Source organism: Coffea arabica, chromosome 7e (assembly GCF_036785885.1).
Source record: "Coffea arabica cultivar ET-39 chromosome 7e, Coffea Arabica ET-39 HiFi, whole genome shotgun sequence".
Classification (NCBI taxonomy): Eukaryota; Viridiplantae; Streptophyta; class Magnoliopsida; order Gentianales; family Rubiaceae; genus Coffea; species Coffea arabica.
Genome location: NC_092323.1, coordinates 8,584,843 through 8,599,438, shown reverse-complemented (window position 1 = coordinate 8,599,438; position 14,596 = coordinate 8,584,843). Strand labels below are relative to the sequence as shown.

The 14,596-nt window shown below is 49.5% G+C and overlaps 1 protein-coding gene across 2 annotated transcripts; it reads right to left on the bottom strand.

Annotated features, from left to right (window-relative positions):
• Positions 1-308: 308 nt before the first annotated feature.
• LOC140011128 (uncharacterized) lies at positions 309-4,291 on the bottom strand. 2 transcript variants are annotated; one of them, XM_072059491.1, is made up of 7 exons: positions 4,023-4,289; positions 3,819-3,920; positions 3,385-3,523; positions 2,667-2,837; positions 1,836-2,076; positions 1,209-1,300; positions 309-721 (listed from the first exon to the last, which is right to left on the bottom strand). In XM_072059491.1, the coding sequence occupies exons 1-7, from the start codon at positions 4,138-4,140 to the stop codon at positions 451-453; spliced, it is 1,134 nt and encodes a 377-aa protein (XP_071915592.1). In that variant the 5' UTR covers positions 4,141-4,289; the 3' UTR covers positions 309-450. The 2 variants fall into 2 exon arrangements, with proteins under 2 accessions (XP_071915592.1, XP_071915593.1); XM_072059492.1 differs by lacking the exon at positions 2,667-2,837 and having other exon boundaries at positions 4,023-4,291.
• Positions 4,292-14,596: the final 10,305 nt, after the last annotated feature.

Below are 14,596 nucleotides of genomic sequence, written 5' to 3'. Positions count from 1 at the left end.
AAATGAATACGATGAGGACGATCGATGTAATCCATCTTGTCACCAAAAGCCTTACATCTTGTCACCAAAAGCCAGCTGTTTTATTTTATACATCATCACTGCATCAGATCCTTTGACAATTGCTAAAGTTGCAGAATAAACCAATCACATTGACAACCTTGCTCGTTTCGAAGCAGCAGTTTACCACCCTAAATTCTAGTAAAACGTTAGATAGAGCATAAAACTTTGTCCTTTTCAAACTAGAGTAAAAATTATTGGTTAAAACAACAAAAAATTTCCGCTCATGTTTAGGAAATTTCATCTGCCAATGATCTCAGAATTTGGAATTGCATTCCATATAATTCATCTTACATGTTGTCAAATTACATCAGCAAAACAATTCCTGTGTTTAATTGATGTAAAATATAATTAAATATGAAGGCCGTATGAAAGTGTAAGTTCAGGATTAAGTCATGCTGTTTCAAGAGGTGCAGATGTCAAAGTTGACAGCCAATCCGTTAGAGCCTTATTCACGAGGTCAGGAACTTCATCATGGGGACAATGTCCTGCTTGTAAGTTGACAAGGGATGTATTTGGATAGAATTCCTTGATGCGAAGGGCCTTGGCAGGACCAACCCATGGATCTAAGTCACCCCAGAGCAGCAGCAGCGGGCAAGAGAGTTCGCTTAACACATTATCAAGTGTGTACTTCCTCTGGCTTGACATGAATCTTGTCATTAGTCTGCAGAAATGCATTATTATGCATGTTAACATTGGCAATGGCGAGTCAATTGAAAAAAGTGAGTAAATAAGCTGATCTCTGAAAGCTGTGGAAACGCTTTTCTACCAATTTTAGCAGGTAAGGTGAAAAAGTTTGGAACCATCATTGAAAAAATTCCTCAGCAATCATGTTGCTGTTCAATTACAAATTTGCATGTCTTCAACCAACATAAATAGAAGACTGAATAAGCTTCCTAAACAGGTCCATTCCAATCCATGATTCACAGTACTTTAACAGCTAATTTTGCAATTTTCCATGTTTTTAGAACAGTTTGCTGCATAAAACGTGGACTTTGATCACAGAAATATCAACTTGTAAACAGGGATGAGTAAGCATTTTTGCTTGCATAATGCACCCAAGAGAAACAGTTATTAGCGAACAGAAGTCCTTGACTTTTCCTTATACCTCTAGAAGCAAACGTAGGAATATAGCGGTTTCAGACTCCTACCTGTAGTACACTTCCCCTGCATTTGGGTCTGCTGCTGGCCTTGTAATTGAATCAATGAGATAGTCATCCACATTTGAAGCATTTATATATACCTGAAGTTAGAAAATGAGAACAAAGTGTAAGTAAGTTCACCATCTAGTAAATGCGCGATCCATGGTTGTTTAAAAGGCAAAACTTCTTCATTGAGAAGATTAGCTAAACTAGTTAGAAATGCAACCAGCTAGACCAGAAAGCAGTCATCTGCTTTTTGAGTGACGTGCCACAGCTATGCAGATAAAAGTTTCAACATGTCTACCATGTCTGGTGTACAATTTCTGTGCAGGAGAAATGCCGAACTTAGTGTCACTTCTTTTACCATCTTCAAATGCATCAGAATGAAAATATACTCTTTTCCCATTAAAAGAGGGTCAAATGACCTCCGGTATAGGTCCTGTCAAGGTTCATCTAACTCTGAACCCAGCTAACCTTGGCTGCTATAGAGGTTTATTAGTTGAGTCAGTGCTATGTATTTGGTGAGTATTTTGTTCAACACTTGCAGAACATGGTAACTTGCCATTTCTTGGACAAATGGATACGTGGCAATGGACTCTTTAGAAACTCATTACTAGGTGTAAGAATTCAGCGTACACTGCTCAAGACAGATTTTATTCGTGAAGGTTGCTTGGCTTGCCAGAATAGAAATCCGAGAACAATACGCTGGAAAGCTTCTTTTAAGGGCTTGAGAATATATGTTTGTATCGGTGTTTCTTCAGATTCACTTTTTACAGTAATTGAATCCCCAAACTGTCCTGCTGAGTTCAGTAATGAGACTCCTTTGACTTGCTGCGGCAGTGCTGCTGCAGCAACCAGTGCAGTAAATCCTCCAAGACTGAAAGATCAACATAGTTATGTCAAAAAAGAAATTTATCCATTTAGCACTAGCAATAAAAGTGTGAGATGAAGTTAAAGAATTAGAAATTTCAGAGCCACATAGCTCAACGCAACACGTATGTGTGTGCACGCGCTCCTCCATCTCAGATTTTGTGCGCGCACGCATGTGAGAGAGAGAGAGAGAGACCTAAATCCCGCTAAAGAGAAGTCCCTTGAAAGAGATCTTAGCTGTTACTCCCAAAGGCAAAGTAGGACCGTTGGATACAAAATTTGTGGAGAACTAATAGCTAGACTTTGGATTTCTCTGGAAAAAGATCTTAGTCATTAGAAAAGTTTCAATTTTGACCCCTCTGTGCTTGATTGATGATAATACATGAGGCAAATTCTATATTGCAGTGCTTAATGACATTAGTTTTTAGGCTTGTGTTACGTTCCTCTTGTATTCTCTTTCCTGGCAGGGGTCCTAAAATTTTACTATCTATTCAACAGGAATTGTTATACATTTTCAGTTTAAAAAAAAAAAGAGAAAATATGGAGCACGCAAGTCGCATGAATTAAGTTAGTGTGAAACCAATTGCCCTTGCTCACCTGTTGCCAACTAAAACTGCTGGTTCTTTGACTACCTCTTTCAAAAAATCAACAACCTGATCTCTCCAAACCAAAGCATCATACTCAATTAGTGCCTTCTCGCTCCAACCAAAGCCTAGCAAGTCAAGTGCATAAACTTTGTACTTTTTAGCTAATTCTGGAATATTATACCTGAAGAGAAAATCAGAGAGGATAAAAAACTCTTTACGCCATAAAATGCACCATAACTCTGTATGCCTAAATATATGATGACTGGCACAATTACGAACCTCATTACCCAATGCCAAAGTAATCATTCCTTCAGCATGTGTTCTAGCACATTAATATGCAGCTAATCTTTAAGTTTACATCCAATTTAAACTTCCCAAAATCTCAAATTGGCATCACTACGTAGGTAAATGGAAGGATTGTTTACTGTAAAACTTGATTGGAAGAAAATTCTGAAACCACAGTAAAAATATGTTTGACCTTCGTTCTCTGAAGTATCCAAGCCCAAACTTCATTAGCAGGTTTTATGCTTAGCTAGACAGAGCCTAAGCCACTAGCACCATAACAGAAGCTCAAGTTGCTGAAGATCCATTTGTTGTTACAAAAATATTCAAACAAATTGCCATGAATCTTCAGTCTGACATGTAAATTCAAAGCAAGATCCTATTTTTTTTTTTTTAAGTACAAGATTATATCTAGAATTAATAACAAAAATCATAGTAAAAAGTACCTCCAATGAAAAGCAGAAGCACCAAATCCATGAATTAGAACAACTGGCAACCCTTCTCCTTCTACAACATAATGAATTTTCCTGCCTCGCCATGTCCAGTAATTGTAGCCATCTGGCTTATACATTAGTCTTTCCAAACCTACATATCTTAGCAGTTATGACAAATTTAGAAACTAGGATCCAATAAAAAAAAGTGTACCATCACCTACTAATTAAAGTGCCAACAGCTATCATGAAGCCATACATAAACTCGAAAGCCACCCCCATCCACCCTTCACTCTCCACTTCCCTTCATCCCAAAAACACACCAAAAAAAAAAAAAAAGAAAAGCACAGGACAGACGGAGAGAACAACACAGACATCTAATTCGACTAACCCCTCAAGCCCAAAAGAATAGTGCAATTTCAATTCTCATAAATGGAGACATAACTGACCTTGTGAAGATTCAGTGACCAGAGAAGGTGCAACAGCTGAAGCTCCGGCAGCAACAATCCCCTTGAATGTAAAACCCCTCCTGTTTAATTCGCATTTGCTCTCTGAGAAAAAGACGAAGGAGGAGGAGGAGGAGGAGGGAGGGGGGGGGGCGTTGTTAACAGCGAGTATAAGCATCAATGCTAACGAAGAATCTGAATACTCACTATAATGGTGAAGTCCGAGTTGAACTGGGGCAATGAAATTGTAGCTGCTATTGGGGTCCAAGAATTTGGTCCTCAGATAATGTGGCAGAGTAGCACATGAAGTTGACATGGATTTCATCTCAGCTCGCAATGGCTTGCTGCAACTAAGAAGTTACAAAAAGTGAGTTCTGATCACAATTCAAGAATTACAAGTTGTTGAACTGGCGAAGGAAGACGAAGATTTTTCTGGAGGAGCATTTGTCAAAGGATTTTTTTTTTAAACTGGGGGTTTTTTCGTCTGTATTTCTGTGGTGGGAGTGCTGTCTTAAGTTGTGGCGGATTACAAGCCAACAAGCAACAATTTTTATGATGAGACTTGTAGGCATACAGCAGAAACTCTTTATGATGTATTTTCTACCAATCTATTCATCACTGAGAGAAATAAGTTTGTTAATTAATTGTGCTTGGCGTCCAGATTAACAACTCATAGGCCTCATGTGGGTGGAGAGATTAAAGATGATGAGAATTAAGTGCAAGCCTAATGATCATCTGTGGTGACACTAAGTGCAGGTACAGTACGCAAAGCGAATGTTCTTGGGCCTAAATTAATCAACTCATTGGAGGTGCTACGATGGGCCATTAAGGTCCGCTATCCAACCACAATGTAAACTCACAACTGCCAAGTCAGTACATTAATCACCAAGGGAAAAACCAACTTTCTTGAATGAACGATTTTGAGGTTGGTCTATCATTTTCTATGTCCAACTTTCTTGTAACAATTTAGTAGTATTATGTTATTGTGAGTTCAACCTCTCTAATAATATATATATATGATGCGACTGCCAAAAACGAAGTCCGAGCTGAGCTGTGTTTCTGCCGAACTAGCTGATAGAGAACCGGGCGGCCGTGCCGACCTGTAGGCGAAGATGCGGCGGGGTTGGTCCCCTGGAGCAACTCCGACGATCAAGTCAGTAAAGCTCGTAATCGGAGTGAATAATGTGCTCTCAAGAAAATAGCGTACCTTGCATCCTTGTAACGCGTGGTATTTATAGGGTTGGAGGTGGTAGTTTCCCAGCAGGACAAGGGGTCCTTCCATAGCGGGACTCCTTTTAGGGCTCCACTATCTAGCTCCGATAAGTTCGGGCGGCGCAGCCCACCAGGCCCATACATCAGGGGAGGGGCCACGCGCATACTGCTCTGCCGGACTGGCCTGCGGGTAGGTCGGCTCCTTCTCCCTGAGCTACTGCAGGTATACGCCGAACTGGCGCACGTACATGGCCGACCCGACCTGGGCATGGGCCCCACTACACTAGCCCCCCCTTAGTCTAGAGTCATTGAGTGATCGCGTGAGTCTAGACCGAGTTTCAAGGCATCGTGTCAGTTCGGCGTGGGGCCCCCTTCTGAGAGCGGCATGAGTAACCGTCGCGTCGGTTCGCATCCGTCGCCTCAACCGTCCTTTCGAGTCATTATGACGGTTAAGAACGGTTCCCGATGACTTTTGAAAGTAAATGCGCGTCTCTTCACTTTCCCGCGCTGTCGTTGCCTATAAATAGGACCCTCCAAGTGTCATTTTCATTCTCCTTCTCTCATTTCTTCAGCTCGCTCCCCTCGCCTTTCAGTTCGCTTCCTCGTTTTCCTCTCTTCCAAGAGTTCATCCTGCTTCCAGAGCCTCGGGTTAGTTCGCGCACTTCTTAGATCAGCCCTTCACCCGATCTCCTCCTCTCGCCAGTAAGTTCCCTTTTTTCCTTTTTATGTCGTTCTCTTCTTCCGATCGTTCTGACGTTACTAGTTCAGCCATTGGCAGTAGGGTAGCTTCCCCTAGCCTCGTAGATATCAGTTAGTCCACCACTTCTAGTTCTCTTCCTTCTTTTAGCTCGTCCGGGTCAGAGTTCGCTCCCCCTCTCATTTTGTCCCCTGCTAGAACAATGGGTTCGTCCGAGCAACCCATAGAGCCTCATGGCGGAGCTGCCGAACAGGCAGCTCCTGATCCAACGGCCGCCGGGGCTTCTAGGGGACCTAGTGGCGAATTTGGTGAGGTCGACACTATTTCTCCGGCCCTGGAGCAGAAAGATGTTGACGTACTAGTAGAAAAATATGAAATTCCTGCCCAATTTGAACCTAGGGCCGCCCGTCCTGGAGAGGTCGCCAGCCGACCTCCTCCCGGGTTCGTGGCGATCTACAGGGACCAGCTCATGGCCGGTCTCCGTCTTTCCATTCCCCACCTTCTTTTCGAGATTCTCACCTTTTGGGGCATTCGTATAACCCAGCTCATCCCAAACGCTGTTCGCTCCATTATAGGCTTCTTCATTCTCTGTCGGGTGCATGAAATCCCTTTTTTCCTCGACTTATTCCGGGCCTTCTTCCAGATGAAGGTCAGCGGAAAAGTGCCTGGGTGGTTCTATTTTGCTAGCCGAAGTGGACGAAAACCCCTACCCGCGAATTGTTCACGGGAGCTCCTTCATCCATCAAAGACCGGAAACCCCAGTTCTTTTTCGTAAAAAATCTTGGCCTTCCTCCTCCGACCTGGAGAGCGGAGACTCAAGTGTCTGACCCCATTCCTTCTCCGCTTCCGGTACCCGAACTGACTCGACTACTCAGCTCGGATATGAAGCTGAACGTGAAAGAGTTCAGCAACGCCCAGCTCGGGGCCGCAGGACTGATCCGAGCTAACCCCTCGGATCCGTCTCCCGAAAACACGGCTCTTGCTCCGGACGAGCTGACCACCTGTAATACTCTTTCCCCTTGTCCTCTGCTGGCTTTCTTTTAATTCGGGTGATAGCTTTAACCACTTGAATCCTTCTTCTGTGCAGTGAAGAGATTTTCGCAGCTATTGTCCATCGGGGGCAGCGCATCCATTCCTGCTCAGACTCCTTCCAGCATCCCCGTCAGCTCGACACCTGTTCCACCCGTCCAGCCAGCCCCTGCTCAGTCATCCAAGGCTGCGGAGGCCGGGAAGAAAAAAAAGAAGAAGACCACCGCTAAGAGAGCCAGGGTGGAAGCGACCTCGTCCCCAGCTCGGGATGAGGGGTCGACGCCTGAGTCGGCGCAGGTCGGCCACTATGGCGTGAACACCGCCGAGGAACAAGCTCGGGCTGATGCTCCTCCTAACCTATGGCAGCGCCAGAGCACCCTGCTCTTCGACCCCCAAGTCCAGCCGGTCAAGCACCAACACCCCATGCATTTCTACCCACAGTGGAAGCTATCCATAAACGACCGAGCTCAGTTCCCAGATGTAGCTCGGGAGCTTGTCCACGGCGCCATCCTTCCACGGGATTACAATCTTGTCAAGACCATGGACTCGACCGACCTTCTCAACCATTATTACACGGGAGCTGCTCAAGTCGGTATCCTTCACTCCTTACCGTAGATAAAAAGGTTACTCCATCGTAAGACTGACCTTCTTTCCCAACTGTACTTGTCAGATGAACGTGGTCGAACCCGAGTTGGCCAGGCGCTACGAAAGCCTACTCCCACTGATAAGCGAAACAAAGGCTGCTAACGAGAAGCTACTGAGCCAGCACGGAGCTGCCGTGGCTGAGGCGGAGGGCCTGAAGAGACAGCTCGCCCAAGTTCATACGAACTTCGAACTGGAGCTGAAGAAGAATTCCGAGCTGACCTCCCAGCTAAAGGAGGAGCAACAGAGGGGTACCGAACTGGCCGCTCAGGTGGAGGCAGCCAAGGCTGATGGGCGCCAGGAGGGCGTGTGGGACTTCCTCAGGTCGGAGGACTTCCGGGGTGACCTGGCCATCTTGAATACCCCCGTACTGCAACATGGATACTCCCAGGCCCTGAAGGAAGTGCAAGGACTGGGTCTGCCTGGGTTCGACCTGGGGAAATTTCCCAGCTATAACCCCCAGGCGGTGGAGCAGATCGATCGCCTGGTGGAGGGCTATACCCGGGGGCGGCAGCTGGCCGACCTGATCGCCGATCCTCTGCTGCCAGTAACCACTCCCGAGCCCGAACAAGAGGAAGAAGAGGGGGAAAACTAGGATAGGACCTTAGTGTAGGACTCCGAACTGTCAGAGCGCAGTTCGTTTTGTATGAGCTCTGCTCTTTTGTATAGTCCTCTTTCGATGGAATGAAAAACTCTTTCTTTTGCTCCATACTTAGTTGCATCCATAGTTTTAACATTAAATTACAATAGCCTGATCTGGTACTGACCTCGATAAACACGAGCTAACTTTTAAGAAAAAACAGTTTATTCCTAACTGAACACATCAATATAAAACTTTTATCTTGGAACGACCTAGCCAGTGCGAGCTGGACTCCCTAACGGAAAATCCTCAAGTTGGAATTATGCCAGGTACGTGGTACCTCCTCCCCGCTGAGGTGCGCCGGCTTGCAGTACCCAGCTCGATCTGCCTCCTTCACCACATAGGGACCCTCCCAATTAGGATCCAGCTTAGACGTACCCCGGGCTCGGCTCACACTATTCTTTCGCAAGACCAGGTCTCCTGGTTTGAAGTACAAGTGTCTCACCCTGGCATTGTAGTGCTGCGCGACCTGTCCCTTGTACTTAGCCATGCGTATAGCCGCTTCCTCTCTCCTTTGTTCGAGCAGATCCAAATTCAGCCGTAGCTCGTCCTCATGATCCTGGACTATAAAGTTCTGAACTCTTCCCGAGGGAACACCGATCTCCGCTGGGATCACAGCCTCTGCCCCGTAAGTTAGGGCGAATGGAGTCTCCTCTGTGGTAGTTCGGGGAGTAGTTCGGTATGCCCATAGTATCGTAGGCAGCTCATCGATCCACCCAGTCTGAGCAGACTCTATCCGAGTCCTCAAGCCGTGCAGGATGGTTCTATTGACGTTTTCTACCTGACCATTGGCTTGAGGATGACCTACCGAGGTGAAGTGCTGCCTGATTCCGAGCTCTGCGCACCAACCCTGGAGGGAACTGTCAGCGAACTGGCGACCATTGTCCGAAATCAGAACCCGGGGTATACCAAATCGACAAACAATGTTCCTCCAAAGAAACTTCTGGACCGACCTACCACTGATGGTGCTGAGCGGCTCCACTTCTATCCATTTGGTGAAGTAATCCACGGCTACTATCACATGCTCATACCCCCTAGGAGCTCGAGGGAACGGGCCCAGCAGGTCAACGCCCCACTGGTAGAACGGCCAGGGGCTCTGGAGTGGAACCATCTCCTGGGTTGGGGCGTGATGGACTGGGGCGTGCAGTTGACACGATCGACACCGCGCTACCAGTTCGGCTGAATCCCGGAAGATAGTGGGCCAATAGTATCCGGACAACATCCCCTTTTTGGCTAACACCCTAGGGCCGACGTGATTTCCACAGAGACCCTCGTGTATCTCACGCAAGATGTAGTCTCCCTCTGCCGATGTCACACACTTCAGCCATGGTTGTAAATAGGATCTCCTATAAAGCACTCCATCCGTTAGCACATACCCCCGTGACTTGAGGAGAATCTTGCGCGCCTCTACCTTACTAGAGGGGAGCTCCCCACTGGTCAAATACCGCACTATGGGATCCATCCAGGAGCCCACGGCCTGGATAACTGCCGCATCAAGCTGTTCATATGCCCGACTTCGGAAGACTTCCACCAGTACTTCTTTATTCAGCGTCCCCGTCGAAGTGGAAGCCAGCTTGGACAGAGCATCTGCTCTCTTATTTCGGCTTCGAGGGACCTGCTCCAGTGCGAACAACTTGAACTGAGCTTTCAGTTCATGCACCTTGGTGACGTACCTTCTGAGTGGTTCCTCTCTGACTTCATAGTTTCCTAACACTTGATTCACTATCAGTTGCGAGTCGCTGTGAACTTTTATCGCCTCGGCTCCCAACTTCCGAGCAATTATCATCCCTGCGATTAGGGCCTCATACTCGGACTCGTTATTGGAAGCCCTGAAGTCGAATCTCAGGGCATAGGCCAGCTCCTCCCCCATGGGGCTGGTTAGAAAGAGTCCGGCTCCACAACCTTCCTTGCTCGACGACCCGTCTACAAACAACGTCCAGGTTGGAGCGGTTTGCCCTGTCTTTTCGGGGACCAGCTCAGTAACTCCCCTGGCCTGTCCGGCCCTTGCGGGGTCTCCCTTCTGCTCGTCCTGGGCTGATTTGGTAGCCTGTGTGGCCTCGGCAGCTTCTACGACCAGCTCGGCCTCAGCTGCGTCTCCGGCCAACTCGGCCTCTGATGCCCTGGTGGCCTGCGAGACCTCCTCAGCTTCTTCGACCTGCTCGGCCTCAGCTTTATCTCTGGTCGGCGCGGCTCCGGATGCCCTAACGGCCTGGGCGACCTCGGCAGCGTCTCCGGCCGATTCGGCCTTGGATGTGTCTCCGGTCGGCTCAACCTTGAATGCCTGGACGGCCTGCGCGACCTCGGCAGCTTCTCTGGCCGGTTCGGCCTCAGCTGTATCTCCGGCCGGCTTGGCCTGGACTCCCGGTTGTTCGCAAGAGACCCCCTCCGCAATGAAATCTGCTAAAGCCTGGGCCTTAATGGCCGTGCGGGGTTGGTAACCGAGGTCGTACTCGAACAGTTCTACGGCCCACTTCACCATTCTCCCAGATGCATCAGGTTTAGAAAGAATTTGCTTAAGGGGCTGGTCGGTCACCACTATTACGGGGTGAGCCTGAAAGTACGACCTAAGCTTCCTGGCCGCGTGAACTAATGCCAGAACGTAACGCTCGATTGTAGCGTACCTTGGCTCTGCTCCTTGCAGAGCTCGGCTCACATAGTACACGGGCTTTTGAACTTTGTCCTCCTCCCGAACTAGCACTGCACTGACTGCCTCTTCCCCCACGGCCAGGTATATAAATAGGGTTTCCCCCTGCGCGTGGGAAGTCAGAGTTGGCAGCCTGGCTATATGGGCTTTTAGCTCGTCGAAAGCTTTCTGGCACTCGGAGGTCCATTCAAACTGAGGACCTCTCCTTAATGCCTTGAAAAAATGCGAACCCCGAACTGCTGATTTGGACAAGAACCTGTTTAAGGCCGCCATCCTGCCAGCTAATCGCTGGACCTCCTTTATGTTTCGAGGAGGGGCCATGTCGGGGTTGGCTTTCACCCCGTCTTTGGATATCATATACCCAAGTAACTTGCCCAACCTGACCCCGAAAGTGCACTTCTTGGGGTTCAATCGCATCCGCGAGCTCCTTAAAATGTCGAAAATTTCCCTAAGGTCGCCGATGAGCTGCTCCTGAGTTCGGCTCTTCACCAACATGTCATCCACGTAGACCTCCATGTTTCGGCCGATCTGGTTTTGGAACAACTTGTTGACCAGCCTCTGGTAGGTCGCCCCAGCATTCTTCAATCCAAAGGGCATGGTGGTGTAACAGTAGGTACCGTATTCGGTGATGAAGGCAGTCCTCTCTTGGTCCTCCTCGTCCAGGGCTATCTGGTGATATTTCTTAAAGGCATCCAGAAAGCAAAAAATCTCGCACCCTGTAGTTGAGTCTACCAACTGATCGATGCGAGGGAGAGGGTAACAATCCTTCGGACAGGCTCTATTCAGGTCGGTGAAATCCACGCACATCCGTCAAGCTCTGTCCTCCTTTTTTACCAACACAGGGTTGGCCAGCCTGGTCGGATAGTAGATTTCCTTCACAATCTTGGCCTCCAACAGCTTGCCTACCTCCTCCTTGACGACCTCATTCCGTTCGGGCGCGAAATTCCTTTTCTTTTGTTTCACTGGTCGGATGTTCGGGTCGACATGTAGCCTGTGAACTGCTAGTTCGGGAGGGATTCCGGGCATGTCGTCTGCACTCCACGCAAAAATCTCAGCGAATTCCTCCAGCAGAGACTCCAATGCCCTGCGCGTCTGTTCGCTTAAGCCAGATCCGGTCCTGACCACGCGGTCAGGTCGCTCCGGGCGAATGGGCAGCTCGATCAAGCCCTCGTCCGTCTCCATTCGCTCCTCCTTCTCAACGGGCTCCCAGGGTTCCAGGTAGGCCGCTTGGGCTACCAGCTTCTCCTTTCCTTTGAGGGTCGCAATGTAGCAGGCCCTAACTACCTCTGGGTCCCCCAATACCTCCGCTACCCCTGCGGACGTAGGGAACTTCATACTAAGATGTAAGGTCGAGCAGATAGCTCGTAGTGCGTTGAGGGTTGGCCGTCCCAGTATCATGTTGTAGGAGGACGGCTCCTTTACCACCGCAAAGTTCACCGAGACAGTTCGGCACCTCGGAGATTCTCCTATAGTGACCATGAGGGTTATCATTCCCTCTGGCCTTACCGGCGGTCCGGCGAAGCCTATCAAGGGAGTTCGGACAGGGATGAGCTGCTTATCCTCCAGCTGCAGCTCTCGAAAGGTCTTGTAGTACAGCACATCGATGGCACTCCCATTATCTATGTACACCTTCTTCACCTTGTAATTGCACGTTATGACCTCTACCACGATGGCCTCATGATTATTAGAGGCGAGGGGTACCGCGTCCTCAGGTCCATAGACAATCTCCTCGTATGTCTTCAGTCGTTTGCTCGAGCTCTCTCCACTGGGAGGGGGGCGGTTATGCCGCCGAGCCGTATGACTATCCCCTCCAGCCGGTCCTCCAGCGATGGTGTTGATCACTCCAGCCAGGTTCTGAGCCTCCTGCTCGGGAGTTCTGCCGCGAGGCCCTTGAGGTCGGTTCCGGGGATAGATCGGGTTTTGGTCTGGCTTGGGCCTCGTCCGTCGCTGGTCAACCCGATCATCCCGTACGAACTGCGCGAGGTGGCCTCTTTTGATCAGCTTTTCAATGTCTTTTTTGAGGTGACGACAATTCTCCGTGTCATGCCTCACATCTCGGTGGTATGCACAGTAGAGGTCCTGATCCCGTCTGCTCCTATCCCCGGCCAAGGGCCGGGGAGGTCGGGAGAGTCCTTCCTGCTCAATTACCGCAAGAACCCGAGCTCTGGGGGCCGTGAGAGAAGTCCAATGCTTATCTCCCCCCAGGGGCCGGCTTTTGGGCGGATAGTCATAGTTGTTCTTTCGTCCCTGGTCACGTCGCACGTCTCCCTGGTCGGTGATCCTTCGGCGCTTGTCATCTCTCTGCCTCTCTTGCGCGCTTTTCAAGCGATTGGCCTCTTCAGCATTGGCCTTCTCGTGAGCTCGGTTCAGCATTTCCCGGACTGACTTGGGTGGTCTCTCCACGAGCTCCGTGTATAGCTTCTGCTTCCGCAGCCCATTAATGAAGGCCGCCATGACCACCTTGTCGTCCCGGTCGCGGACCTGGAGGGATTCGTTATTGAATCGCACCATGTATTCGCGCAGTGATTCCTCGGCCCTTTGCTGGATGGTCATGAGGTGAGCGGTGCTTTTGGAGAAGGCTCGCGAAGAGACAAACTGCGCCGAGAACAGTCGTGCGAGCTGGGTGAAAGACCTGATCGATCTGGGAGGAAGTCCCTGGAACCACTGCCGGGCCCTTCCTTCTAGGAACATCGGGAAGGTCTTGCACCTGACCTCATCCGCGGCCGTTTGTAAACGCATCTGCGTCATGAACACGAACAGATGGTCTTCCGGATCCGTGGTTGCATCGTAAGATTTCATGTTTGGAATTTTGAACTTCGCGGGCAGTTGGTATTCCTCGATATCGAGCACAAAGGGGGAAGCGATGTACCTGTCCGCCTCCGGATCCAGCAGTAGGTCCAGTTCGTCCTGTACCGTTGTCGTTCCTTCAGGGGGGAGAGCCTCCGGACGGGCTCCGGATGTTCAGTTCGGGAATTTTTGTGAGAGGGCTCTACGACCTCGACCTGCTCACGCATGAGTTCCCGATGCGCCCGCTTGGCCCCGTGCTTGGGACTCCCAGTTCGGGACTCTGACAGGTCTGCTCCCTGTACCTTAGGCTCCTTGTCTGGTTGACCTCCCGACTGCCCTTTGAGGTAGTTCATGATCGCCTCAAAGGTGGGCAGGTTTTCCGCCACCGTCTGAACCAGCTGTTCGGGCGGGATTCGTGAGGGCCCTGCCCCTCCTTCTCCAGGCGTTGGATCCCGAGGGGAGTTTTGGGGGCCGCTTCGCTCCGTCCCCTTGGATCCCCCAGCGTTTCTCTGCGACCTAGTTCTCGGCATGATTCGCGAAGAAGAGTAACGTGTTTCCCACAGACGGCGCCAATTGATGTGACTGCCAAAAACGAAGTCCGAGCTGAGCTGTGTTTCTGCCGAACTAGCTGATAGAGAACCGGGCGGCCGTGCCGACCTGTAGGCGAAGATGCGGCGGGGTTGGTCCCCTGGAGCAACTCCGACGATCAAGTCAGTAAAGCTCGTAATCGGAGTGAATAATGTGCTCTCAAGAAAATAGCGTACCTTGCATCCTTGCAACGCGTGGTATTTATAGGGTTGGAGGTGGTAGTTTCCCAGCAGGACAAGGGGTCCTTCCATAGCGGGACTCCTTCTAGGGCTCCACTATCTAGCTCCGATAAGTTCGGGCGGTGCAGCCCACCAGGCCCATACATTAGGAGAGGGGCCACGCGCATACTGCTCTGCCAGACTGGCCTGCGGGTAGGTCGGCTCCTTCTCCCTGAGCTACTGCAGGTATACGCCGAACTGGCGCACGTACATGGCCGACCCGACCTGGGCATGGGCCCCACTACACTATATATATATATTAAAAAAAAAACTCTCTAAAAAAAATTTGATATTCCTAACGCAGTATCTGGGCATCAAAAAATA